Source organism: Suncus etruscus, chromosome 6 (genome assembly GCF_024139225.1).
Source record: "Suncus etruscus isolate mSunEtr1 chromosome 6, mSunEtr1.pri.cur, whole genome shotgun sequence".
Lineage (NCBI taxonomy): Eukaryota > Metazoa > Chordata > Mammalia > Eulipotyphla > Soricidae > Suncus > Suncus etruscus.
In genome coordinates, this window is record NC_064853.1 from 33,828,474 (window position 1) to 33,856,243 (window position 27,770).

Consider the following 27,770-nt stretch of genomic DNA (forward strand, 5'->3'; position numbering starts at 1 on the left):
TATGAGTTCCAGGGAGACTCGCGGGTCTGCACCAGACTTTATAGAGGGTCTGCTGAGGTACCTCAGAAGCAGCCCAATGGCAGTATGGCTATGGAACGAAGAGGGGAATTCTGCTAGAAGCAGCAGGGAGGAGCTGTCCGTGGTCCTGACCAGTCACTGCCCACCCACTACTGGTCAGTTTCCAGAACTGGAGTCTGGACATGCAGCTATAATCCTGCTTCTTCTCTGGTCTGTAACCCCTGTTGCCTAACACACACACACACACACACACACACACACACACACACACACACACACCTCTGTTGCCTGTAACCCCTGTTGTCTAACACACACACACATTCTGTACCTTTCTCCAACAGTGCTTGTCTAACCCCATACCAGGAACTCATCCTGAACTGAAAACTACACTCCATTTTTCCCTTCCTACTGGCCCCAGCCTCACTATACTTGCAGCTGAAGGTCCAAGTCCTCTCCCTAGAAATCAGTCATTCCCATCAGCAGTGATGCTTCTCCCATGAGTCTTTACGCACTGGTCCCATTTTCACTGCTTAGCATGAGAGGTATGGACTGGAGGCTCTGACAGAACAAGCAAGATGGGCTAAGAGTCCAAGGCCCAGCAGAGTACATGAATGCAGTTGTGGGTGCTGGGGCTGAATTAATGAGTGGGGTGGAGCAGGAGCAGTTGATACTATGGGCTCCTAGCCCATTACCGCAAAGGGCAGTGTCAGTATGCAGGATGTCTATGGCCTTTCCACCATAACTGTCTCCACCAATCCCTTCCAAGCAACCATTCCTCCTTCCCCCAGGCTTCAGGACCACCCACTTAGGTGGCAGCAACAGTGGATAAGCAGAAGACAACAGTGCAGTGAGAGTCTAGTTTATTCCAAGGAACCAGAAGGGGTGGAGAAGAGGCATGGGTGGGACAGGGGTGCCCCTCAGTAGTCAGCTGTGTAATCTGTGCCATGTAGCCCACGGCACAGCAGTGTGAATTCCTTCACCATCTCCTTCACCCGCCTCTTGTTCACTCGCTCACTGTAGGAGGGAAGGGAGAGCAGGTTAGCACCCTTTGATGCTCTCCTCCTCCCCTCTCCTCAGTGCTCTCCTCCCACCTCCTCATCATCCCCCCAGAGCCTGCCAGCCAGTGAAGTTCACCGGAGGATCTGCTGGCTGAAGGTGTCCTTCTGTTCAGGGCTGAGGCGGGCAGAGGGAAAGCCGGGTGGCTGCAGGGCCTCCTTGATCCACATGCTCAGGAGGCTGAAGCAGTGTTTGTTCAGGGCAAAGAGGATGTCAGCAAAGCAGTCCATGAGGCTGCGAGAGGCCTGGCCCCCGATGGCCTGATGGAGACAGGGTCTCAGCATACCAGAGCTCGCTTCAGCCCTTCCACAGGGGGTGCCCAGCCACACTGCACCCCTTCCTGGCAGCTCCTTAGCCAACTGCACATGTTTGCGCACTGCTGTCTGAGAGCCAGCTGATCTTCCTGGAGACCCTAACAACTTTTCAGCCAGTTGATTGAGGAAGACATTATCCAAGAGCTTGGGGATCCAAAGGCTCAGGTTCATCCAAAGGGCAGCTGCTTAGTGGGAAAGGTGCCCCATTCCCATCACCCACACCTGCTCAGCTCACCTCCAGCACTGCTATGAGCAGCATTCGGCCGTCCTCTTGCACCACCTTCCCCACCGGCTCTATTTCCCCACACCGTGGCAGAAGCTCTGTCTACAGAGGGTGGAGAGGCTGTCAGCCCTGTCTCTTCCCCAGGCTCCCAGGAGGCAAGACCTGGACCCCCGACTGTACCCTGGGCAGGGGTCAGGACAGCTAGAACTCACAAAGAAGCCACAGGAGGCCTTGACAGTAGGTGCTTCAGGGAACTTGAGGGCCAGCACAGCTGTGGAGAGGCAGATGTTGATCAGATGAGGCCTAAATATCCTCCTGGGGGAGGGGGGCAAATCCACCTGCTCATCTGCCCCACTTACCACACTGGAACAGAGCTTTGACATCCAGTCGTTCACACAGGAATAAATCTGGTTTCCGCTTCAGAGCCTGCAGGAGGTGGAGCTGGTAAGCCCAGCCCCACCCAACTCCAAAAAGCATCCTCCCACTCACCTGCCACCCCAGGCCCCAACTTCACACACCACAAGTAAAGACTGCCAAAATCACCTCCAGAGAGCCCAGAGTCCTCAAGGGTCAGGAGATCAGGAGAGGAGCAGCCAAGGGCTCTCAGGTCCATGCATGTGTATGTGAATGCATAGGTGTATTTGAGAAATTGGGAGTTTATAATGCATGAAGCTTGGGTCACCCCTCAGCAAACACTTTCATTAGGGTCAGACCTCCTGCAGGTTCTAGGCAGCCAGCAATAACTCTGCTTGGAACCCAAAGGCAGCTAGGGGTCCTGGTCTTGTGAATGGAGCAGCAGGGAGAGAGAAGACAGCTGGACATGGAGCCCAGTACAACAGCCTCCCTCCACAGACCATCTGTCTTCCTCAGATACCCTCTGGCTGAAGAAGAGGAAAATCAGGGAAGGAGCCATAGAACGCAGCCCCATCTGCCACCCAAGATTCCAGGCCTTTCTCAATGATACCCAGAGCAGGAGCCAGTGCTACCATAGTGGGAAATAGATGGAGTTCATGGACAGATGACCCACCCAAATGGTACCAGGACATGACTTGCAAATCCTTAGGTCACAGGAGATGCTTTGCACAGCCCCAGCAGTCATCAAACACTTCTGTTCCCCAGTAGTCCCCCAAACACATACTACATAGGCCCTTAACCCTCCAGCCCCTCACCTTCCACTCTGTATATTCATTCATGTCCAAACACCTCCACAGTAAGCCTCAATCACAGCTCGACCACACTCCTTACACACAGATTCCCCTGCATTTCCTCTCTGGCCCCTCCACTACACTTTTATTACATACACACCTTAGCATTCCCAAAGCATGGCCACATCCCCACACCCTCAACCTACCCCAATCCTCCTACACATGTGCTTCTCCAACATGCCTATCCACAAGGAAACACTCAAGTGCCCTCACCCCAAAAATATGCCTTCACACATACCCACACACACACATATTCATCCTGGCAAAGAACACACTCCCCACCCCAAACCTTCCGCACTCCATTCCCCACTACCACACACTTCCGGAGAGTAACAACTATGTGTGCTTTTGCTTACTAACATCTACTCAGCACCTGGCTGAGTAGCTGGCCTGTGCTACACACTTAAATATTTGTGAAGTAATTAAACAAAGACACATATCATTTACCTTAACCCATAGATGGGATCCCTTAGTATGATAGACCACCTCGATCTACTTACATGTTCCCAAAGTCTAACACATGTATCTTCCAAAACATACATACAAAATATACAGACATACTTACACCACAGCCTCTATTCCTGCCCTCTCTAATCTGCACCCTCCACATCAAATGCACAGTGCATCACTGTTTCATGCTCATCAACACACCATACACAGTCAACTTCAGCTTTACTGGATACACACACTGACAGCAGTCATGTGAACCCCAAACTTAGAACATGTCAAGTGAAGTCCAGCCCACGAATTCATCTCACACACATGCACACCTGACAGTCTCATGGTGGAGCCCCCATCCCCACTCCCAGCAGCGGTACAACCTGTCTAACAGCCAGTTTAAGGCTCCCAGCAACACAGTCACTTTCAGTCCCTCCCTCTGGAGCTCCTCCCATCCTACCTCTCAGGAGCAGGCTGGGGACACTGAGGCGGGCAGTTCCCGGCAGGAGCACGGGCACAATGAACCCCAGGCCCTTCAACTCCAGTCCTGCCCCGGAACTTCTCTAGTGCTTCGGCTGCACAAGGGCTGCTGGGCATAGTCCCCTCCCCTGGGCTTCCCCCCACTTTTGGACCAGCCTCTCCCTGGTCTTTGAAGAGGTCTGAGCTAGTTGAGGCAAAGGGGCACTAAAGGAGGATGTTGGGTTGTCAACTTCCACGGAAACAGATGAAGAAACTCTATTCAACTGAACAGAAAAAAAAAATTTGTCAACAGAAAGCTAAAAATAGGCTTAAATTGATTTCAACATAAGAGAAAGAGAAAGAGAGAGAACAGAACGTGAATGAATAAAACTAAAACACACCTGTGCCAGGAGTTGCATAAATGAATCAACAATATCAGGATGATCCCTGGGCCCTAAAATATAATAAAGATGGAACTTAAGAAAAAATTATACAAACAGCAACTCAACCTCATATAGTTATGTGGGACTGAGAGCCTGCAGGGAGACAGCGTGGGGGCACATGAGCAGCAGGAAGCAAGATAAAGAAACAAAACATACAAAAACCATGAACTGGGAGAACCCCAACAGAAAGAGACGGCGGAGTGAAGGACGGGCCTGCCCCAGCACCCCCCGGGGGGCCTCCACCTACACCCCACTCCTTCTCAGGCCAAGCCCCCCAGTGATCCTTTGGTGCTTGAGCAATGCTGCACTTCATGAGCTGGTGAGCACCCCCACACTCCCACTGTGGCCTCTAGCAGGCTGGGGGGACTTCGCGGTTTCCAAGCACATGCTTCCCATCATTCACGCTCCAAGAGAAGGGCCGGGCCAGTGGGAGGTTGGTCCTGGGTACCTACTTTGGAGGTTTGGCTCAAGGCCTTTGAAAGGCCAGGAGGCCTGAGTAGGTGGACCTCACTTGATGGCATTATGTGTAGCCCAGGAAAGGAGCCTATTAGGCTATAAAGTGAGCCTATTAGGCCCACTTCAAACAGAGTACTTCTTTCTGGGTAGGATGGGTCCAATGTCCCATTGGGATGGCTGGTCAAGCCCCAGTTAGGTCTTAGAGGAGGAAAATACAACTATGAGGCAAAAAATGGAAGCCCCCATCCCAGCAAAGCCTGTCCACATGGACACTATCTCAGCAGGGACCTGGGCTCAGGGTAAAGAACCATTTTCACCATCTGGACACAAATCAAGAGGAAAACAGCCCTCGGGTCACCCCATGGTGTAATGAGTGGAGGAAGAGGCAGAGCCCAGGGAGGGAGCCAGCAGAGCCACCCTGTGCAGAAAGGCATTCAACCAGTCCAACAAAAGACAGTGGACTCTCTTTGGCTACAGCTGTAATGCCTCCTACGGCAGGATGAGGCCTGTAGCCCCTGGCCAGATGGTTTCACTGTCAGGACATGGCACTGCAGGACCATCTACCTGAAATACCACTGAGGAGCTGTGTGATCTTGTGCAAGCCACAAACACTGTGTCCCCACTGGAAAGTAGGCACCAGTCTCTTCCTGGTTTCCTGTTTTAGGCAAGGATAGAGTCCAACACTTTCACAGTGGGCCCTAAGCTGCTTATTTTTGGCAATGGTAACCGGCCCCCAACCCCAACATAGTGCCTTATTTTAGGGATAGCCTGCAGGCAAGGGTTCATCTTAGTAGCTTCCCTGTGAGCAGGGCATGGAGAAAGGCAGAGTCTTTATTTCCTCTATAGTAGCTAGGGCTTGCTCTGTGTTGGCTTTCCTGGGGGCACTGAGCATGCAGAGACCTAAGCCTGCCATTGAAGGGCTCAGTCTGGGGAGAGACAGAGTCAATCACTGGTGCTATAATCAACCATGTGTAGTTTTACACAGTAGAAACTGAGGCCCCCTTTTTTTGCCCCTGAGAGGCATCTGAGAACTGATGAGGCATGAAGGGGTAAGAGCACACTTGGACAAGGATGCAGGATGCTCCAGTCAGAGGACCAAGGTACAGGGAAGCAGGAATAAAAAAACCAGAGTGGGGTCATGGAGAAGGCTTAAAGGGCTAGAGCGCATGCTTTGCATATAGGAAGCCCAGGTTTGATTCCCTGGAGCCACATGGTCTCCTGATCACTACAAGGAGTGACCTTAGCAACAAGTGTGGGTGGGCATATCTGTCCCAGTACCCCTGGAATATCCCAAAAACAAACAAACAAAAAATTATCAGCATGGGATAGGGAGATAACACAAAGGGCTATTATGCATGCTTTACATTAAGGAGGCCTGGGCTCAGTCTTGTCAGCACATGCTTCCCCAAGTACTGCCAGTAGTGACCACTGAGCAACATGCCATGAATAATGTGGGTGTGCCCCCCAAATGGGGGGCAGGGAGAAAGGCAGCATAGTTGTACAGAGTCAGAGGGACACTGGTGGGAGAGGCCACAGGGAGGGGTGTGGGAATATGTCGTGAGGGAGGGGATGATACTGAGAGCAATAGGGACCAATGGGAGGACTTTAAACCAGGGAGTCAAAGGGCTCACTTTGTCTGATAAAAAACATTCCAGCTGCAGGAGGCAGGATGGACTGACTGGCAAGCAGCACATGCCCGGCGAGCCCATGAGAAGACGGGCAGGTTCACGCAGATGACACTGTTCACAGACTCAGTGGCCATGGAGGGAGGGCATGAGTGAACACATAGAAGCAAAACCTGCAGCTGGCTGTCTCTCCCTACCTCAGACCTGCCTGGAGCAGGGGTCAGATGTAAGGGGTTCATCAGCAAATACTCTGGCCCCACTTGGGACCTCAGGGTGTCTCAAATCTGTGGCCACAATCCAGGAAAAATTTACGAGTACAATTTCATCTCCACATTAGAAGCCTGAGCTTAAGAGTAGGGACTTCTTGGGGCCAGAGCGGGAGCGCAAGTGGTAGGGCATTTGCCTTGCATGTGCTAATCTAGGACGGACCGTGGTTCGATCCCCTGGTGTCCCATATGGTTGGTCCCCCAAGCCAGGAGCGATTTCTGAGCACATAGCCAGGAGTGACCCTTGAGCATCACCACGTGTGGCCCAAAAAAAAAAAAAAAGAGTAGGGTATCCTGGAGCAAGGCACTGTGCCCAGCATCTTAGGTAGAGAAGAACCCCACAGAGAATGGGAAGCTGGAACCACTGCCAATAGCTTTTGGTCTAGAAAGGAATAAGCTTAAGTGTTGGGAAAGGAATCAACACTCACTGTCTATATTTAGTGTGCAAAAAAAGTTAAAAAATAAAAATAATAAAAATAAAAAGGCCCAAAAGATGCTCCTTTAATACCTAAAATAATCCTTTAATCCTTTGAAATATATGAAATCTCTAGTCTCACAGATATAGAAACAAAGGTTCTGCAAAGGTAAGTGACTTGCCAAGGTCACACAACTAGTTGGTGGTGATAAGTTTAGAATCTAGGTCTATCCGACTTCAACTCCAAGATCTTTTCATTCTATGTCAATAATAATAATAAAAACAATAATAAAGAAGCTAACCTGCTGCCCCCAGTCCCTTAGCACATCTGATCTCTCCTTCCCCCACCCCCAGACTGGCTTAGAGCCCAGAGGGCCAATAGAAGAGGACAGCTTTCATTCTCTTCCCCACTGCAGTCTGAGATGTCAGCTTTACATAAGGTGACAATTGTGTTTCACTTGATCCCATAAGTTTCCCACCAAGTTTCTTGTACAATCAGGGGACAGAGGAGGACAGAGTGGGTGGCTGGGAGCTCCCCAGTTGGGGAAGCAGAGGCAGTGGCAGCAGAGAGAGCAGCAGACTCTGGTTAGGACCTACCTTGCTGGAAGAGACTGAGTGTGACGGAGGTGACGAGCAGGAAGAGGGCCTCGATTGGAGGGAAGTGGGCAGGCTCATGAGCAAAAATGTGCACCAGCTACAACAAAATAGGGAGTGCTAGTTAGTTGCAGCTCTGTCTCCCCAGGCCAGGCCAGCAACCTGGGCAACGCAGGTGAAGAACCACAGTCAGGTCAGCCATCCACCCTCACCCCCTTCCCATCTCCTGGTCATACAGCTGACTAGGACAAACATCTGGAACCCAGAGGGCCCACCTGTCTAGTGAGATCAAGAGCAGACGCCTGGGGGATGGTGCTGTACATTCGGCCCAGCATCTCACACAGTTGTGGCACCATGGGGGCGAAGTCATCTAGCAGTGTCTTCACAGATTTCTCAAAGATAGCACACACAGCCTGGGGAAAAGAGCAAAGGGCTGTGAATCAGACCCAGACCCCAGGACGCTGTATTATCTAACCATTGCCCAGTTGACTCAGACACCAGCTCTTAGCTGTTCTAGCTACAAAAGAAAATGATGATTATGTGACATGAGAGACACTGACTATTGCTACAATAGCAAAAATTATATAACTATCAGATCAATATGCTAGATGTGTTACATGTATATAATAAGCCAAATATATTCCAATTTTAAAAGAAGGAAAAGAAAAAAAAAAAACAAAGAGGACCTAACCCGCAGGCCCCCACTGGCTGGCACATAAAGTAGGTGCTGCCTCCAGCAGGCCTAAGGAGGACTAGTCATCAGCTGTCGGCTTCATGTGCCTGTAATCAAGGAGCAGGACAAGTCTGACCTCACCCAGAAAGGCAGGTCACAAACCGGCCCTTCCCAGGGGCCTAGGACAAAGCTTTTTTTTTGTTTTGTTTTGTTTTGTTTTGTTTTTTTGAAACCACACCCGGCATTGCTCAGGGGTTCCTCCTGGCTGTCTGCTCAGAAATAGCTCCTGGCAGGCACAGGGGACCATATGGGACACCAGGATTCGAACCAACCACCTTTGGTTCTGGATCGGCTGCTTGCAAGGCAAATGCCGCTGTGCTATCTCTCCGGGCCCTAGGACAAAGCTTTGTAACCAAACTTCTGTTCCTCACATCTGTTTCTTTCAGAGAAGTGGTCATAGAGGTGATGGCCTTGAACAGAGACCAAAAGCAGATCTCTGTGCTAAAGGGGATCCCTGACTCTCATTCAGTCCCAACATATCAGAGTCTTTAGATACAGCACTTCATTTGGGGTGAATTGCTTATGGGAGGACATGCCCAGTCATACCCAGTGGGGTGCTCAAGCCTTACTACTGGCTTTATATTCAGGGATCACCCCTGACAGTACTTGGCCAACCATGCGGTATCAAGGATAGAAGTTGGGTAATCCACATGCAGGGCAGATGCTCTACCTGCTATACTATCTCTCCAGCTCAACAGCACTTCTTTATTTTGTTTATCTTTTCGGTTTTTGGTTTTGAATCCACACTTGGTGGTACTCAGGGGCTACTCCTAGCTTGGTGCTCAGAGATCGCTCCTGGCAGTGCTTGGAAGGTCATGTGGTAGTGGGGGTCAAACTCAAGCCTCTCAGATGCAAACATGTGATCAACTCACTGATCTCTCTCCCTGGCCATTGGTGGAGCACTTCTAGGATACCAGAAATTCTGAATGTCTCCACCCAACCCTCCAAATCCATTCTCATAAGGCAGAATTCTTGCTTCCTATAGCCTTGCTGACTGCCATAAGCTTCAGTGCAACAACACCATCCACATATTCTCTACCTCTGAGCAAAGGCATTACGGGGGCAAAAAGCTAGGGTCAAGCTCACCTCCACCACCTGGGCATCGTTCAACCATTTGCTCAGCACCTTCTGGATAAGCTGGAAGACTTGCTGCAGCACCACCACCACCTGAGGATGCACAGAGAAGTGAGGATCTCTCCTGCCACTGCCACTCACCCCAGCAACATTGAAAAGTTGGCCAGAGGCTCAAACATCTCAGCCCAGACTACACCCTGAGGACTCAGTGCCTGGGACCATGGAAGAGAATGACCTGTGGCTGTGCCCTCTGCATCTTGGGTTTGTCTCAGAAGCCTCAAATGAAAGCAGAGAAGTGCTTTGACTTACTGGAACTCTGTAACCTTTCAACAATTTACTACTTATCTCTTTCTAGCTCAGTAAAGTCCCTCTGGTCCCAAAATACATGGGCTTGTGAGGAAAATAAAATATTGGCGCTCCCAGGTCAGGCTGAAGCCAAAAATCCAAAGTATGCAGAGTGAATACACCAGGGTCCTGGGGAGTGAGAAGCCAGGACGATGACCATAAAGGAAAAGAGGCTCTAAGGGAACCCGGGCCTGGTCTGAATTCCAAAGGGTAAAAACTGAGGGTGGGAGCTGAGCAGAGGGACCAGGAGAATGTGGCTCCTGTCTTCAGGAAACACCTTGACTATTGGGTCTTTGAGGAGTTCTAGAAAAAATAATCAAAGCAGCCCCTCATACTTGGGACAGAAATTCACAGTATGCAAAACCCTTTCCCTCAAGTCAACATATGCTGTCCAATACAGTTCTATTTTTTTAACCTTTTTTTTTTGGGGGGGGGGGTAGGTTCACACCCAGCAGCACTCAGGGGTTATTCCTGGCTCTACACTCAGAAATCGCTCCTGGCAGCCTTGGGGGACCATATGCGTTGCCGGTTTCAAACCACCATCCTTCTGTTTGCAAGGCAAACGCCCTACCTCCATGCTATCTCTCTGGCCCCTACAATTCTATTAAATGATTAAACTAAATATTTACTGATTATGGGTTTGGTTTTTTTGGAGAGGCACAGAGTAAGGTAATCTCCCAAGCAGTGCAATACTCATGAGGCCCATGGACCCCTTCTGGTCACTTTTGTTCAACTGGGAAAATGGTTCAATGTGAAGGTGCTCTTTGGCTGCAAGTTAGGGATTACCCAGGCCATCCAGGCAGTGCTTGATTGTCCTCCTGGGTCACATCCAGTGATGCTCAGGGGACCATGTGGTGCTGAGGATCGAATGGGGATCAGAGCATTCAAGGCAAGTGCCTTAACCCTTGTACTATCTCTCTGACCCTATAATCATGGTTTTGAATGGGAAGTTGTGTCTTGCCCCAGATCAAACACCCTGGAAGTGGTCACCTCAAGGCCCAGTGCCCCAGCTCAGCACTGTAAATAACATACTGTCTGGGGCCAGAGCAATAGTATAGCAGGTAGAGCGATTGCCTTGCACGAGCCCAACCTGGATCCGAAAATTAGCATCCCCTGTGGTCGCTTGAGCCAAGGGTAGTTCCTGAATGCAGAGCCAGGAGTAACTCCTAAGCATCACCAGGTGTGGCTAAAATATATATAAAAAAAGGGGGGGGGGGCGTGGAGAGATAGCATGGAGGTAAGGCGTTTGCCTTTCATGCTGAAGGACTGTGGTTCGAATCCCGGCTTCCCATATGGTCCCCAGAGCCTGCCAGGAGCGATTTCTGAGCGTAAAGCCAAGAGTAACCCCTGAGCACTGCCAGATATAACCTGAAAAACCAAAAAAGAAAAAGAAAGAATACACTATCTATGATGATCTATTCTCCTCTAGTCTGGAAGCAACATTCTGAAGGAACAACCTCTACATGGGGAGTGTGTGGGCATCCTGAAAACGCTCTGGGGGCAGTGGGTGCTGAAAGCAGACAGCCCTGGAAGGTCCAAAGACATCATGCATCACTTTCCATTAGTCTAGTGAAACAATAATCTGATCCATGGAGTTGGGGGTGCCTAGGACATTTCCACAGGGATACAGGGGTGGGGAGGGGTGAGCAATGATCACCCACAGGGTTGGGTCCTTGAGGCACCGGCAGCTTTCGGAGTTCAGGGCCTTCATGATCATCCTCATGATGACTGACATCCAGTGTGGTGAAGAGGTTGGAAAGAAGCCCCAAGATGTGGACAATGGCCAGCTTGTTGGAGGGGTTGGGCTATGGGGAGAAGAACGTCAAACTCCAGCTCTCCCAACCCCTGCTCAGCTCCCAGGCTCCAGCCCCACTGCCCCTCCATGTTCTGCCCAACCACACACGGATACTCCAGCTTACTATTTCCTCTGCAAGCTTCTCCAGCTGCTGGATATAGGGCGAGATGAGTGAGTGCAAATTTTTAAGGATCTCCTCCACCTGCAGGGCTGACAGCAGGAAGCCCAGTGCCTGCATCAGCCACATGCACTGGCTCGTCTGTGGAGGAGAACAGGAGGGTCAGACCTCAATACATCTGAATGTGAGTGCAACAAATAAGCCTCTTGGGAAAGGTTTCCAGAAGAGAAACAGAGGAACAGGAAAAGAAGGCAAAAGGTGGGAATTTCACAGATTTCCACAACCACCATGGAGGCCCTAGAAATGTGTGAGCTCACCTTGTGGATCTGTTTCATCAGCACATCCTGGGGATGAAAGAAGGAATAGGCATCAGCACAAGGCCAAGTGTGCCTGAAGGCACAGCTCCAGCCAGGGCCCTGCGTACCTGAGAGACAGCCACGATGTTGGCAGCATAGGGCGGCAGGTCATACTTGCATTCTCGGCAGATCTTCTTGAGGGTGGATACAGAGGAGACAGAGAGCTCAGGGTTGCCTAGTGCATGCAGTACGAGGGGCAGAACGCTGTTGATCATGACAGGGTGGTCGGCCAACCATTCAGACAGAGCTCCTAGGGTAGGAGATGAAAAAAAAGGATAGTGGCTGGCCTTGCACCAGACCTGCCTGCAGGGTCAACTGCAGCCCGAGAGAGAGCACTGCTCATTTAGAGAACGGAACAGGCAGCCATGCATGCACCTACTCAAACAGGAGCCTTATAAGTGAGAAGCGGAAGTCACTCATGGGAGAACCAGGCCCACTAGTCTATCAAAGGAGAATTACAGCCTGGGACACTGTAGGAAGGCACCTGCTATGCCCAGGCAGTAGTGTGGTTGCAGCACTGAGTATATATGGGCACCTGTGTCACTCCCATTTTGGACAGAGTCCGGAGGTGGGCTGTGGTTGTGGGTGGAGGAGGCTCTGTGGTTTGTGGGAGAATGCCAAGTCTCACCAATGGTGAACATGACAGTGTCCGCCAACTGCACATTGCTGATGCTGATCCGTGGGATGAGGCCAATGAGCCCAGGTACCACATCAGAGTAGTTGACATCGATGGTCTCTGCGATGGATTGGAAGCCATAGAGCAGGGCCTCTGTGTGCTGGAGAAAGAGGGGGCACCTGGATTGACTGAGGAGGGTATGATGGGTCTGGGAGAGCAGAGGGAATCAGGCTTGGGAGGTACCTGCCAAGAGTAGGACTCCTCTGAGCTGGTGAGCAAGCGGCCCAGCTTGTCATAAAGATTGCTCAGTAGCTCAGCCCCCAGCATTTCATAGACGTACATGAGAGTGTCGGAGATGTCCACCCTGAGAAGCAGATTCAAACTTTTATTCATCACCTGATTCTTGCTAAGCCTGAGAGCCCACCCAGACACCTCCCAGCCCTGCAAAAAGTACCCAAAGAAGGGGCAGGAGAGATAGCATGGAGGTAAGGTGTTTGCCTTGCATGCAGAAGGATGGTGGTTCGAATTCCGGCATCTAGGAGTGATTTCTGAATGTAGAGCCAGGAGTAACCACTGAGTACTGCTGGGAGTGATCCCAACACCCCCCCCAAAAAAAAAGTACCCAAGAATGGAGAAGGGAGCCCGAGCCCCAGGATTCCCTAAGTCTAATAATGGATTCTCCCCAATCTCCTCATTCCCACTTGCTTTTATTATTTCAGGAGTCCAATTAGAACTGGAAGTGGCCACTACCATCTACCTGTAAATTCGGAACTGCTCCTTCTCATCTGAGGACCAGAATCCATATTCCTCATCAGAAGGGAACTGGGCCTTATGCAGAAGCACGTCCACCAGCTGGAAGTAGACTGGCCGGTACACCTGCTGGTACACAGCTTGCTTCTCTGCCTCAAAGGACAGGATGTCATCCTGAAAAACCCAGGGAAGAAAGTGAATGTCTTTTCCAGGAATCCCCATTAGCTCCCGGTCCATCTCTTTCCCTTCCAGGCCTGTTCTGCTGGTGGCCACACAGACATACCTGCAGCGTGTACCAGAAGGTGAGGGTGAGAGAACTCGTGGTCTCGTTGACAGGATAGTGGCCAGGGATGCCTGTGCAGAACATGATCATGTTGACGAGGGCCAGGAAGCTCTGCCAGTGTTCTACTTGGTCCAGCAAGGCCCTGGGAGAGGGACACAGTGTAAGGTTATTCCAGTTTCCCCAGAAGGCTCCCAACCCCACTTCTTCGAGGGTCCTTATAGTCTGCCCCAGGTGCCCCAATTCCTACCGAGAGTGGTTCTCGCCCAAGGCCACAGCGATGCGACAGATGCCATGGGATGTTTCCATGTCCCCATTCTGCACTGCCTGTCGAAGCTGATCCTGCAGTCCCAGTACCAGTGGGATGAGTTTCAGGAGTGTGTTCACATACCTGGAGGTGTGAGGGAAAGGCACCCATCAGTGTTGTCAGCCCACCACATCCTTCTTTAAGGAAAAGCCAGATTTCCTTACCCTTCATCAAAATGTTCCCTTTCCACTGAGACCAGGGTGATAGATCAATGGACTGAATGGGGCCGAAGAGATAGCACAGTGGTAGGGCATTTGCCTTGCACACGGCCAACCTGGAATGGACGGTGGTTCGATTCCCAGCATCCCATATGGTTCCCCAGGCCTGCCAGGAGCGACTTCTGAGCACAGAGCCAGGAGTAACTCCTGAGCGCTGCCAGGTGTGACTCCAAAACCAAAAAAAAAGAAAAAAAAAAAAAGATCAATAAACCGAAGCACAGGCACCCTGCTCCCATATTGAGTTGGGAATAGCCCCTGACACTTCTGAGTGTAGCCCCAAAAACAAAACAATAAAAACAAAATGAAAAAGTACTTCCCCCCATTTCAAATCCAAAAAAGGCAGGGCCTACATTGCAGGTCTGATGCTGCCCATGTTGGGAAGAGCCCTGGGTGAGAAACCTCCAGGAGGACTTGAAAGAGCAGGATGGTAAGGGTTATGAGTTAAACTATGTTCTCCACTGGACATAAGAGTTGATGTTGGGGGCCAGAGTGATAGTACAGCAGTAGAGCACTTTCCTTGTATGCAACTGACCTCAGTTTGATCTCCAGTATCCCATATGATCTCCTGAGCATGAGCACAGAGCCAAGAGTAACCCCTGAACACTGTTGGGTGTGGCCCAAAACAACAACAATAAAAAAGAGTTGATGCTGGAATAGATTAAGACTTTTGGGGATGTACCAATATGGGTTTAATCCCTGGCATCCTATATGGTCCCCTATGCTGGGCATGATTCCTGAGTACAGAGCCAGGCAGGAGTAAGCCTGGGCACAGCTGGTTGTGGTCAAAAAAAAAAAAAAAAAAAGAGGCTTTTGAGCAAATTGGGATGGGATTAATATATTTTCCAAGAGTAGAGAAGGTAAATTTGGGTCTGAGAGCAAAGTGATTAGGATTGAATTCTGTCTCCCCAACCCCCCAGTACTTAAAAAAAGGACCTTATTTTGGTTTTTTAATTTGTTTATTTACTTGCCCCCCCTTTTTTTTTTGGTTTGGTTTTTGGTTTTAGGGTCACACCCGGCAGCATTCAGAGGTTACTCCTGGCTCTGCGCTCAGAAATCACGCTTGGCAGGCTCGGGGGACCAAATGGGATGCCAGGACCGTCCTGGGTCTGCCACATGTAAAGCAAAGGCACTACCGCTGTGCTCTCTCTGCCTCCCCCTCCCCCAGCTTGTTTGCTTGCGGCCACATCTGGTGGTGCTCAGGGGTTACTCTTGGCTCTGTGCTCAGGAGTCCCTCCCAATAGTGCTCAGGAAACCATATGGGATGCGCATGCAAGGCAAACGCCCTACCCACTGTGCTATCGCTCCAGTCCCACGGACCTTATTTTGAAAAGGGCTATTGCAGATAAGATAAAAGAGCAGGAGAGGAAGACTAATACAATATTAATGCTAATCTAATACTGATACTGGTATAGTTAGAAGACATCCACAAAAAAAGACAGATATACAATGAGAGTGACATGCAATAAATGACAAAGGCAAAGAGAGGGAGACTGGAGTTATACAGCAGACAACCAAGGATTTCCAGCAGCTTAGAAAAGGTGAGGAAGGATTCCCCGACAGAGTTTGGAGAGAGCTCACACCTTGGTTTTGGACTCTGAACTCCACATCTGAGATAATACCTATTGTTTACAGTTACCACTTTAAGATTGTTACAGCAGATTTAGGAAACAGTCTTAGGCAGGGGGGTCCACAACCTTTAAGACATGAAGAGCCACTTGGACTGTTTCCAAAGGGGGAAAAAAAAAAAACCTGGGAGCCCTTGAAACATTGTGACATTTAAAACATAGCACTGCATACACTGTTTCTTGTCTTTTTGTTTTTGTTTTTTTAGGTCACACCCAGCAGTGCTCAGGCTAAGCTCAGAAATCGCTCCTGGCAGGCTTGGGGGACCATATGGGATGCTGGGATTCGAACCACCACCCTTCTGCATGTGAGGCAAACGCCCTACCTCCATGCCATCTCTCCAACCCAAACATTTTTGTTTGTTTGTTTGTTTGTTTTTGGGCCACATCCGGTGATGCTCAGGGGTCACTCCTGGCTATGTGCTCAGAAATTGCCCCTGGCTTGGGGTACCATATGGGATGTCGGGGGATCGAACCACGATCTGTCCTAGGTTAGCTCGCACACACAAGGCAGACGCCCGACTGGTTGCGCCACCTCTCTGGCCATGTTTTCTTGTCTTATTGCTATATACAGGATCGTGAAGTTAGCTGTTGACCTGAAGATAAAAAGAACTTTTTCACTTAACAATGTAAAATATATTCGTGCAAATTATTAAGTTAATTAAAATATTTAAGTGATACCGCTCATGGGTCCAGAGAGATAGCACAGCAGTAGGGTGTTTGCCTTGCAATCAGCTGACCCAGGACCAACGGTGGTTCAAATCCTAGCATCCCATATGGTCCCCTGTGCCTGCCAGGAGAGATTTCTGAGCACAGAATCAGAGTATCCCTGAGTGGCGATGGGTGTGATCCAAAATCCCCCCAAAACGTGATACTGCTCCCTGTCCCCCTGCTATAGACCATGCTGTCAGAGCCGTGGCAAAGCTTCAAAAGAACCACATGGGGCTCTGGAGCCCTGGGTTGCTGACCCCTGGCCTTAGGGACGCCTGAACAAGGATGGGAGACAGAAGACTTAATACAGGCTCAGTGGCTCTAAGGAAGGCAAAAACAGCTCCTGATAACATTGATCTCAGTTATTTCACTTCACCCCTGCCACCAAACCCTAACATTATGTGTTGAGGTGACTGTAGAAAAAGAAAGGTAAATAATTAACTCAGAGGACTAAGACAGCATGACAGTTGAATGAATCAGAGGATGGGACAGGTCAAAGACAACTTTCAGATCACCAGCGCAACAACCAAGCAGATGCTAGAGCTATTTACTGAGACTCGAAAAGAGGGCAGAGATGGGTAGTAACCAATGGATGGGAGGCTGGAGAATGGTGAAGTTGGGGTGAGGCACACTGGACTACAAGTGCCTTTTGAGATATATAGGTAGACATATTGGGGGAGTTGGATGTAAAATCCTGAAGCAGCAGAGAGATTAAAAGCAAGAGGCACCGTGGCGAACACAGGCAGGGTGGGGAGGAAGGCATTGGTGTGGGAATGTTGCACTGGTGAAGGGGGGTATTCTGTTTATGACTGAAACCCAACTACAAACATGCTTGTAATCATAGTACTTAAATATTGCATATATATAAATATATAGGTTTTAAATAAATAAATATTTATATATAAAATATATATTTTAAATATATATATGTACATATATAAAGGCAAGAGGCAGGGGTCAGAGGAGATAGGTTAGTACCCATGCTCTGCACATGAAAAGCTGGGCATGGGGGATTCCCTGTCACTGAGCAGCATGCACACATACGAACACACTCACAAAGAGCAAGTGACATAGATTTGGGAGTCATCTATGAACAGCCGGTAATTGCACTTGTGGGAGGAGATAATAGATGAGTGCTGCCTGAGAAATGCTGAATGAGAGGAAAGAAGAGGGTGCAGAGGAGAGCATTAAGCACTGATGGGAAGAGAAGAGCAAGTCCAGTCCAGAGATGGAGAGAAGGCCGGCTCCCACTGGGCCTGCTTGGAGATCAGACTACACAAGGGAGTGATATTTCAGGGGTGCCAGATGCTTGGGACCCCTGTTATCAATTATAGCATCACCATGAAAATCCTGAAGGGAGGGGGAACTGAGAGTTCAGAAGAGTTCTACTGGGACTGCAAATGACTAGGCAGGTGGCCTTCAGGAAGGATGAAAGGGACAGGAGGAGAGTAGTAGCTCAGGCCTCCTCCACATCCCCCCAAAATTGGCAGGACAAGCGTCCTTACCAGGATCCCACCAGTTCAGAGATGGCCCCAGAGGGTGCTGCCTGGAGACGGCTGGGATAATTTCAGTCCAATGACCCTGACACAGACTGCACCATGAGACAATGGGTACCTTCAGGCCAGACACTGGCACAAAGAGGAGAGAGCAGGGGCAGAGCCAAGGCATGGTCGGAGCTCGCCAGCAGCTGGGGTGGGGGCTGGAGGTGATGCCCTACCCCCCATAGCCTCTCTACTGTACTCCAAGACTCCTTTACACCTGCCAAAGCTTGTGGAAACAGTAGGCACTCAAAAAAGGGTCTATCACAGCCTCCCTATGAGAACAATCAAGGACAATATAGCCCTAAAGGGCTCAAGGTACAATTCAAGGTCATACCATGACTAAAGAGATAGACACCAGTGCCAGAGCAATTGCACAAAGGGTAGAGTATTTGCTTTACACGATACTGACCCATGTTTGTTCAATGGCATATATATATATATATATGGTGTTCAAGCCCACCAGGAATAATTCCTGAGTACAGAGCCAGGAGTAACCCCTGAGTGTCACTGGGTGTGATGCAAAAACAAATTACAAAACAAAACAAAAACAATAAAAGACAGACTCCAGGGCCTGAATAACAGTACTGTGGGATGGGCAATTGCCTAGCAAGCAGCTGACCTGGACTCAATCCCTGACACCACATATGGTTTCCCAAGCCCTCAAAGCTGATCCCTAAGTGCAGTCAGGAATAAGCCCTGAGTACTGATGCCTATGAACCTGTCCCCTCCTCACACACACCCCAAAAAGCTAGATTCCATCTTGGGATGCCCCTTATACCTCAATAGATCTGCTTTTATTTCAGGAATCAACCCAAATTGCCCAAAGTATCTCTGCAGATCTATGCTGATATCTCAGTTAACTAAGATACTGAGGGCAGTCCTCCACCAAGAACCTGTTGAATTAAATTTTCTTTCTCCCTCAACTTCCACTAGAAAACTTTTCCAGGATTGGGGCCGGAGAGATAGCCCAGTGGCGTTTGCCTTGCAAGCAGCCGATCCGGAACCTAAGGTGGTTGGTTCGAATCCCGGTGTCCCATATGGTTCCCCGTGCCTGCCAGGAGCTATTTCTGAGCAGATAGCCAGGAGTAACCCCTGAGTAACTGCCGGGTGTGGTGCAAAAACAAACAAAAAAAGAAAAGAAAAGAAAAGAAGACTTTTCCAGGATTAGAAAAAACTTCTAGGAATGTATTGATAGTGCAATGGGTAGGGTGCTTGCCTTGCATGTATCTGTCCTGGGTTCAATCCCCTGCATCCCAGATGGTCCCCCCACCCCCACCCCAGCATCAGCAATAGTGATTCCTGAGCACAGAGCCAGGAGTAAAACCTGAGCACCACTGGGTGTGGCACAAAAATAAATAAAAACAAACTTCAGAAAAATCCATATTCTTTTCCCCCAAAGAGTCAGGCAAACAGCAGCCGCTGCAGATGGGGAATGGGCAACCTACAAGGGCAAGCTCAGGCCAGGGAAAGACAGGTGACAGCATTCCTGATTGTCCGTGTTTGGTCTCACCACTGAAGGAACCTTCCTCAGGCCAAAGGCAGGATTCTAGACTAGACAGGAAGGGCTCAAAGTTACTCCAGTTAAGTTATCACCCCATGAGGGAAAGTTTTGGTATAGATCTCCTACCACCTGAGTGAACTGCCTGTGCCCTGTGAGTAGTCAGGAGGCCTCGGGTCTGCCCAGAGGTTTCTAATGGCAAGGGGAGTGAGAGAGCTGAGCCTGGGTTCAAGACAAATCTGGTTCTGATTGGTCAGCTTGAGCAGCCCATCTGAGGTGGGGCTGCCAGGACTCTCTGCCACTCACACTGAGCTCAACCCAGACCTGCAATTAGAGCTCTGGGAGCTGAGCTGAGAAAATAAGGAGAGTTGCTAGGCAACCAAGGGGGCTGCAGCCAATGGGCGCTCAGGAGGCTGTGGATTCCCTCACTGGCTCCTTGCTCACTCATTCGTACAGAGAAGTGGCATCAATTACCTGCCAAAGCCCTTGAGACTGGCTGGGTGGGTAACCCTGGGTATATCCAAGGATATCCCACATCATCTACACACCGGCACGGCCAATTCCTCTTGGTAACCACAAACTTCCCAGGTCGAACCAGCACTTGAGCCTCAGGGGACTGGAACAGGAGATGACCTGGGACTTGGTACCCTCAGTCTGCTGGAACTCCCGGGGAAAGGGCTCTCTTTTGGCAACTAGTTGTCAACACAGTAATAGCCAATATCTGCAACTGTTACTTAGAGAGAAAGGAACCAAGCTAAATCTTCCCAGATATTTTCTGATTAACTCTTCATACAAAAATATCATTTATATAATACCAGGGGCAAGCCCTATGCACAAAATCCTACTAAACCTTTACAACTCTGCTGGGTTGAAATATCACATCACATCCATTGTACTGAGAAAAGTGAGGTTTAAAAGTGTTTACTCAAGGGGGCTGGAGAGAAAGTAGAGAGGGAGGGGCACTTATTTAGTCCCTGACACCCTACACAGTCCCCTGAGTCTGCCAGGAGTGATTCCTGAGCACCACCAGAGGTGTTGTCTCTTGCAGAGCTTTATTTTTAACCTTGAACTTTCCCTTGGGTTTCCAAAGCCAAAATGTTAGAATGTTTGAAATGTTAGAGTCACCTCTGTAATCAGGACCTTCCCAATCTAATTTATACCAAATATCTCAAAATGTCCTTTTTTTTTTCTATCCAGGATCTTTAATTCTCTTGTGGTAAATAAGTATTTTATGCTTGGATGGCAGATCCTGTGTGATCTGGGCCCAGATCTCTACAGCTGACCTTCTCACTTGCTGGTTCACCATGATTCTATTAGATGCTCACCCTGGTGAATTATTACTTGGGCTATTTAATCTATCTGGAATGTTCTCTCTAAATGCATCACGTACATTTGGCCAACTCTTACAATCTTCATTTGGCCAACTCTTACAATCTTCAAGACAACCTGATGTCACCTTCTCTTAGGAGCCTTTCACAATTCTCAGACTGGGCTAAATGTGGGCCAGAGAGATAATAGTAGAGTGGGTGGGGTAGAGCTCTTGCCTTGCTTATGGCTGACCTCGTTTTTTATCCCTGGCACCCTATATGGTTCCTAGAGCACCACCAGATTAATTCCTGAGCGCAGAGCCAGGAGTAACCCCTGAGCATTGCCAGATGTGGCCCAAGAACCAACAAAATATAAATCAGACAGGTTCTCACAGCCCCCAGGTTTTTCCAAGAACGTTTATCATACTTGCCTATTTGTGTCTACACAAATATGGCATGGTATGAGCTCCTCACTTACAGAAGTCAACCTAGTCTTTTATTTATTTATTTATTTATTTATTTTTGGTTTTTGGGTCACACCCAGCAGCGCTCAGGGCCCACCCTGGCTCTGCGCTCAGAAATCACTCTTTTTTTTTGGGGGGGGGGTTGGGTTTTGGGTCACACCCGGCAGCGCTCAGGGGTTACTCTTGGCTCTATGCTCAGAAATCACTCCTGGCAGGCTCAGGGATTTGAACCACCGACCTTCCGCATGCAAGGCAAATGCCTTAACTCCATGCTATCTCTCTGGCCCCCAGAAATCACTCTTGGCAGGCACAGGGGACCATATGGGATGCCAGGATTCAAACCACCATCCATCCTGGGTCTGCTGCATGCAAGGCAAATGCCCTACCGCTGTGCTATCTCTCTGGCCCCAAAACCTAGTCATCTCTGCTCCATACAGAGTCTGACATACAAGCAAGTACTCGATGAACATAAAACAAAAATTCCATGAGACTTACCTTCTTTTGGATCCTTGATCCTTGACATGGCCACCACAGGCCTCTGCACTTGCACCCTTAATCCCTGAAATGACTTCTTTCTTTCCCACACCCCCATTTCCACCCTTCTCCACTCAGCATTTCTGGTCATCAAAAAGTACTGAATACTACCAAGTAACTGCTAGGCCTTATGTAAATAAACTACAATGTCCTGTCCTTACAGAACTGAGAAACTAACTGGGGAGACATACATTAATTTAAAATGAAACTGAGCTAGGGTTAAACAGGGAAAACACTGGAAGCTCTTGAGAGGACAATAATAGAGATCAGGGCCTAGAGCAATAGCTCAGCAGGTAGGGCATTTGCCTTGCACACAGCTTACCCGGGTTTGATTCCCACCAATGGTCCCCTGAACCTGCCATGAATGATTCCTGATTACAGAGCCAGGAGTAACTCCTGAGTACCACCAAATGTGGCCCCAAAACAAAAAAAGTTATTTAAAGTAATAGAGATCAAACTTAATTTTCAAGATCACAGGCCTTCCCAAAGGAAGAATAGGGTGCTTACCCTGCAAGCAATACAAATCAGTACAGAGGGCAGGATGCTTGCCTTGCAAATGGCCAATATGGGTTCATTTCCTGGCATCCCTGAGCACCACCAGTAATTCCTGACTGCAGAGCCAGGAGTAACCCCATCACCAGAAGTGGCCCCCAAACAAACAAAACCAAACCCAAATAACATAGAAAGTGAAACCGAAGCTCAGGCAGAGGTTATGTGTCAAGTATATGTGATGGTTTAGCGAGGCTGGAAGGAACATGAGACATTCAAGGAGCTGAATAAGAGCAAGAAAGCTAGATGCAAGGTATTCAGTGTGGTTGGAGATGCCATACTGTACACCTCTGTGAGAACAGTCTGTACCACTACAATCTGAGAAGATCACTGAAGAATTCTGAACAGAAGGGTTGGAGAGTGCAGTAAAATGGGGTTCAGGCTGAATTTACTCCTGGCTCTTAGGGATTACTCCTGGATGTGCTCAAATAAGAGTCAACTGCATGCAAGGCAAGCACCCAAACCCCTGTACAATCCCTAGATCTTCTTTTCTTTTATGTTTGTTTAGTTTGTTTTGAGCCACACGCAGCAGCATTCAAAGGTTATTTCAGGCTCTGCACTCAGGAATCACGACTAGCAGGCTCAGAGGACCATGAGATGCCAGCGATCAAACCCGAGTCAGCCACATGCACGGCAAACACCATCCTGCTGGGCTATCTCATTTCTTTCTTCCATTTTTTTGGGTTTTTTGATGTTCCAAACCCAGGGACTCATCTTTGCAAAGGCATGTGCTCTACCATTGAATTACCTTTTTGTTTGTTTGTTTTTGGTCATACCCGGCAGTGCTCAGGGGCTACTCCTGGCTCTACTCAAAACTCACTCCTGGCAGGCTCAGGAGACCATATGGGATGCTGGGATTCAAATCAGGGTCCATCCTGTGTTGCCTGTGTGCAAGGCAAATGCCTTACCGCTGTGCTATCGCTCAGGCCCCGTGAATTACTTTCTAAAGTCCACAGTGGCTGCTGGTTAAACAACAAAGAAACAAAGCCAGAGGATTGGTCAGAAGGCTCCGCAGTAATCTGGGGAGAGGATGACAGGTTGAATCTGGGTGGTGGCAGCGGAAATGAAAAGCTTAGATTGGCACTTTAGGAGCCAAACACCAGAATTTGATAATTGGCTAGTGGAGAGCACCAGAAGAGAGTCAAGTATTTTAATTGAATAATACTGCGTATAGTCATTTAATGTTGGTCTCTATACTCTACTGTAAGGACCAAAACTATATCTTGTTTGGTTCCTTGCTATGTCTCTCAGCACAGGGACAGGAGGCATGCATAAGGCACTCACTTAGTATTTTATTGAACAGATGAATGAATGTGTCGTTGGCTAAGAAGGCTGGCCCTCCGGGGGAAATGGGCACCCACTCACCTCTGGGCATCAGGCTGCGAGATGGCATTGACGATGGCCTCCACACTGCTGTCAAAGAGCTCTGAGTCCTGCAGAGCAGCGAAGGCAGCCTGAATGAGCGCCTCACAGTCCTTCAGTGGCACCTCCAGCTGTACCCAGCTGGAAAAGCACTTGAGCACCTTCTGACGCACACAGCTGGGTGAGCTGGGCTGCTGTAGCAGCTGCTCCAGCAAAGGGAAGACAGCCCCACACTCCACGGCTAGGCTGGCCCGCACCAGGCCTTTGCGATATTGGGGCAGGCGACTGGTCTGAAACTCCTCAGGCAGCACTGTAAGCAGCTCCAGCAAGGCCAGGCAGCGGCCCTGGCCATCCACTGGGGAGTCCTCAGCCTGGAAGAGCCGGACCATGTCTGCCACAGCACATGGCCATGCATCAGGCATCATGCTGAGGGCCAGGGAGGCCAGTGCCACACACAGTCGAGTCAGCACGATTTTGGAGCCACTGGCAAAGCGGGTGATCTGGGTGAAGAGCTGGGCCTTTAGGCTTTCATACTGGTCAGTGGGGATGTCACTCCAGTAGCGAGAGATCTTGATGTGCAGGGCACTGGCCCCAAAGTACTGTATCTCAGGGACCTTGTCGGGCTGCAGCAGCTGCCAGCTGAAGTGCCAGGCCTGTGGGGAGACCTGGGCCTGCATCAGCCACTTCTGAGCTAGGTTCTTGTTCTCGATGTTGGGATCGTAGTAGAGCTGATGCAGTGCCTGCAGGATAGCACAGAATTGAGCAGGAGCTGAAACTCGGGATTCCATCAAAGGCCAGAAGAGAGGGGGCAGCATGGTCCTTTAAGACCCCTCCCTTCTAACCAGGGAGCTGCTCAGAAAATAAGAGTTTAGGGCACTGTGGTGTTTCTCAGGCATGGTTCTGCTCTTATATGAGAGCCTGAATCTCACTTATATGCTATCGTATCCTCTCCTCTTTATATTAAGACACTGTGGGTTGGGGCCAGAGAGAAAGTTCAGTGGTTTCATTTGCCTTGTATCTAGCTGACCTGGGTTTGATCCCCAGCATCCCATATGGCTTCCCCAAGTCTGCCAGGAGTAATTCCTAAGCATAGAGCCAGTTGTAACCCGTGTAACACTGGAAGTATCTGAGAGAGAGAGAGAGAGAGAGAGAGAGAGAGAGAGAGAGAGAGAGAGAGAGAGAGAGAGAGGAGAGAGAGGGGGTGGAGGGAGGGAGGAGAAAGAGAGAAAGGAGAGAGAGAGGAGAAAGAAAGGAGAGAGAAAGAGAGAGAGAGCAAGAGAGAGAGAGAGAGAGAGCTCCCCAAAGGGGGTGAACTTGAAGTAAAAGGCAAAGCCCAAGCATAGGAATGGCGCCATTGGGATGAAACTAGACTGGAGAAGAGCATGAAATAGCCTCCCAGGCACAGCTACTCCCATCAGCTCCAACAGCTTCATTCAGCTCCCCTAGGACCATCCAGAGGTTGTTACAAAAGCTAGTGTGAAATCTGAGCATGTTACTAAGACTTTGCCAGGAAGCCCTGGGGCAGAGGCAGACTGGAGGGTAGGTGAGAATAGCCCCAGAAAGACCACGTGAGGGTCTCTGGACCCACAAAGATGGTCCAGAGAAGTTTTGGCCTGTGGCTAGGCATTCTTAAAAAATGCCTAGCCTGAAGTTTTCAACCAGCTAAATCCCCAAAGCCCCAATTCCACTGGGCTTCAAGTTAAGAAAACAGTGGTTCATCTCCCTGGTAGCCACCATGCCAACACTGCCTGGTCTCAGGAGGTGGAAGCGTAGGGCCAGCACTCTAACCCCCGAAGTGGGCTCCATGCGGATAGGCCTTTCCCTCTCTCTACACCTGATAGCCAGTGATAGCCACCATCCCTTAAGGGGTCACTCGGGGCTGCTGAGGAAGGCTGGAAACAGAAGCAGAAGAGCAGAAGAGATGCAGCCTCACAATTCGACATGATAAACAGACCTCAAAAATAACCAAGGTGTATCTGCAACTATTTCCTGTTTCCCAGCATGGAAGCCCCATCTCCCCATTCATTCAGAGTGGGGGTGCAGGAAGATAGGGGGAGCTTGCACTTCTGCATTTGAGAGAGAGAGAGAGAGAGAGAGAGAGAGAGAGAGAGAGAGAGAGAGAGAGAGAGAGAGAGAGAGAGAGAGAGAGAGAGAGAGAGAGAGAGAGAGAACGGAAGAAATACAGAGGAATTGTACATATAAGCTGGAAGGAGCAGAGACTGTGCAGTGAGATGCATGTTCAAGGGAGCAGGAATGGGTTATGGATGCCGGCAACCCCAGGCCCCCCTGCACCCCACAGATAACAAAGGGGGTCAGCTCTCCTTAGGCCTAGTCTAGACCATCAAGAAAGACCCTACTCCAAGGAAGTAGGAAACAGAGCCCAGAGTCTTTCTGGCTCCCATGCACTGGAGCAGAGCCAAGCTGGCAGGTCTGAGCCATCAGTCAGTACCCTAGAGGGACCTAGCCAAGCCCCGAGGATGTACCCACAGAGATCCCAAGTCTAAACAAGACCCAAAATAGCATCGGGCACAGCCACTCTTGGGTCCTGCCCGCAGAGAGAGAAAGACAGCCCATGCCAGGTGCTGGGGGGGGGGGGTGCACTGTCCCAGCAGGCAGCTAGCCCAGACCAGGTGCTGACGTCGTGGCTGCCAGTAGCCAGGACTTCTGCCCTGTCACCTGGGTACCCCAAACTCTGAACCCACCGCCGTGCCGTACCTTCTCCACGTTCTCCATCGTGAAGTCCAGGGCTGGTGTGGCTCCAGCCCCCGCAGCCCCGGGCTGCTCCTCCCGCCGCTCCATCTTTGCTCCCTCCCCAACGGGGAGGTGGCCCCCCACTTGACTCCTCCGGCCCCAGCCCCTCGGGCTGCAGGCTCCCTGCTAGACCCCGGCTGGGGTGTCCTGGGAATGGGAGTAGGAGCCGGGGCCCAGGGCGGGCATGGCTGCCGAGGCCTCCCCACCTCGGAGGGCGGTGGGGAGCTGGGGCAGAGAGCCAAAAGGGGGGTGCTCTCGGGAGAACCCACTGGAGAGCAGCACCCCAACCGTCCGTGGTCCCTCCCAGGGGTGGTGGTATAGGTCACAGCTCCGGGGCCAGAATCGGGGAGGAGAGACTCATAGGGCAGGGAGGCCGCGAAGGGACCCGAGGTCCTGCCCCGGAATGGGGGGGTCGCAGGGTCGAGGGCCTGAACCCACAAACCCTGGCCCGGCCAGGCGCTGTCTTGGCCTCTCAGAGGAGGTCACCGCGGTGGGGAGATCCAGGGGCAGGGAGCCTTTGGTGGTTGACGGGGGCGTCCAGCGACGGCCTCGAGAGTCCGGGGGCGCTAAGGGGCTCTGGCGGGGTCCCCTCCGCTCGGCCAGGCCCGCTCGCTCCTCTCGGCCCCAAGGCAGCCCCGCCAGCGCCGCTGCCTCCGCCCCAGTGACTGACAGCAGGCGGGCAGCGGCGAGCCGGCCCGGCCGGGACGGGGCGGGGGCCTCAGCGAGCCACGGGCTGCCCCCGACGCGCCTGTCCCCGACGCGGCCGACTCGGGCGGCCTCTCCGCCCCCTCGCCCGCCCTGACGGCCCGACCCGGCCCGGCCCAACACGGCCCAGCGGAACTGCGCGGAAGCTCATGGCGGGTCTCTGGTGCCGGATGGCCTCGCGCCAGCCTGCGCGGCCACGAGCAGGCAACGGGACGGACAGACCGCGCGAGGACCACCTCCTCCGCCCCGCCCAGCCGAGGACCCCGCCGCTGTGCATCCTGGGAAATGTAGTCCACATCGCGCCTTGCCGGACGGAGGGCGGCGCCAGGCGGCGGCGGAGGCCCGGAGCACGTGGGTTGGGGAGTTGGGAGGTTAGCCACCGAGCCTCCCATTTTAGTCTTTTTTTGCCCGAGGGTAAGGGGGCGTATGATGCGCCCCCACCCCTTGGGGCTGACTGTGGGGATCGCTGCAGGGCACTTCTCCAAGGACGTAGGGTCCCCAAAGGGCCGGTGGACAGAGGTGGATGGAGCTAAGGTGGAAGAAAAAAATGGGGGGGTGTGTCTGTCTGTCTGTCTATCTGTCTGTCTGTTTCTATGTGTGTATCTGTGTCTGTGTGTATGAC

At 50.7% G+C, this 27,770-nt stretch overlaps 1 protein-coding gene and 1 long non-coding RNA gene across 3 annotated transcripts; both read right to left on the minus strand.

Annotated features, from left to right (window-relative positions):
• Nucleotides 1-861: 861 nt before the first annotated feature.
• IPO13 (importin 13) lies at nt 862-26,691 on the minus strand. Of its 2 annotated transcripts, XM_049774668.1 has the most exons (20): nt 26,408-26,691; nt 23,696-24,432; nt 13,830-13,970; nt 13,583-13,724; nt 13,307-13,473; nt 12,793-12,913; nt 12,562-12,709; nt 12,002-12,183; nt 11,895-11,921; nt 11,584-11,718; nt 11,326-11,469; nt 9,332-9,412; nt 7,788-7,925; nt 7,516-7,612; nt 4,115-4,167; nt 1,971-2,037; nt 1,824-1,882; nt 1,624-1,713; nt 1,153-1,334; nt 862-1,032 (listed from the first exon to the last, which is right to left on the minus strand). In XM_049774668.1, the coding sequence occupies exons 1-20, from the start codon at nt 26,489-26,491 to the stop codon at nt 936-938; spliced, it is 2,892 nt and encodes a 963-aa protein (XP_049630625.1). In that variant the 5' UTR covers nt 26,492-26,691; the 3' UTR covers nt 862-935. The 2 variants fall into 2 exon arrangements, 1 of the variants encoding a protein (XP_049630625.1); XR_007496745.1 differs by lacking the exons at nt 862-1,032; nt 1,153-1,334; nt 4,115-4,167 and having other exon boundaries at nt 1,634-1,713.
• LOC126011450 (uncharacterized) lies at nt 2,699-4,093 on the minus strand. The gene is made up of 2 exons (XR_007496762.1): nt 3,425-4,093; nt 2,699-2,898 (listed from the first exon to the last, which is right to left on the minus strand). It is a non-coding gene; the product is annotated as an uncharacterized LOC126011450 (long non-coding RNA).
• Nucleotides 26,692-27,770: the final 1,079 nt, after the last annotated feature.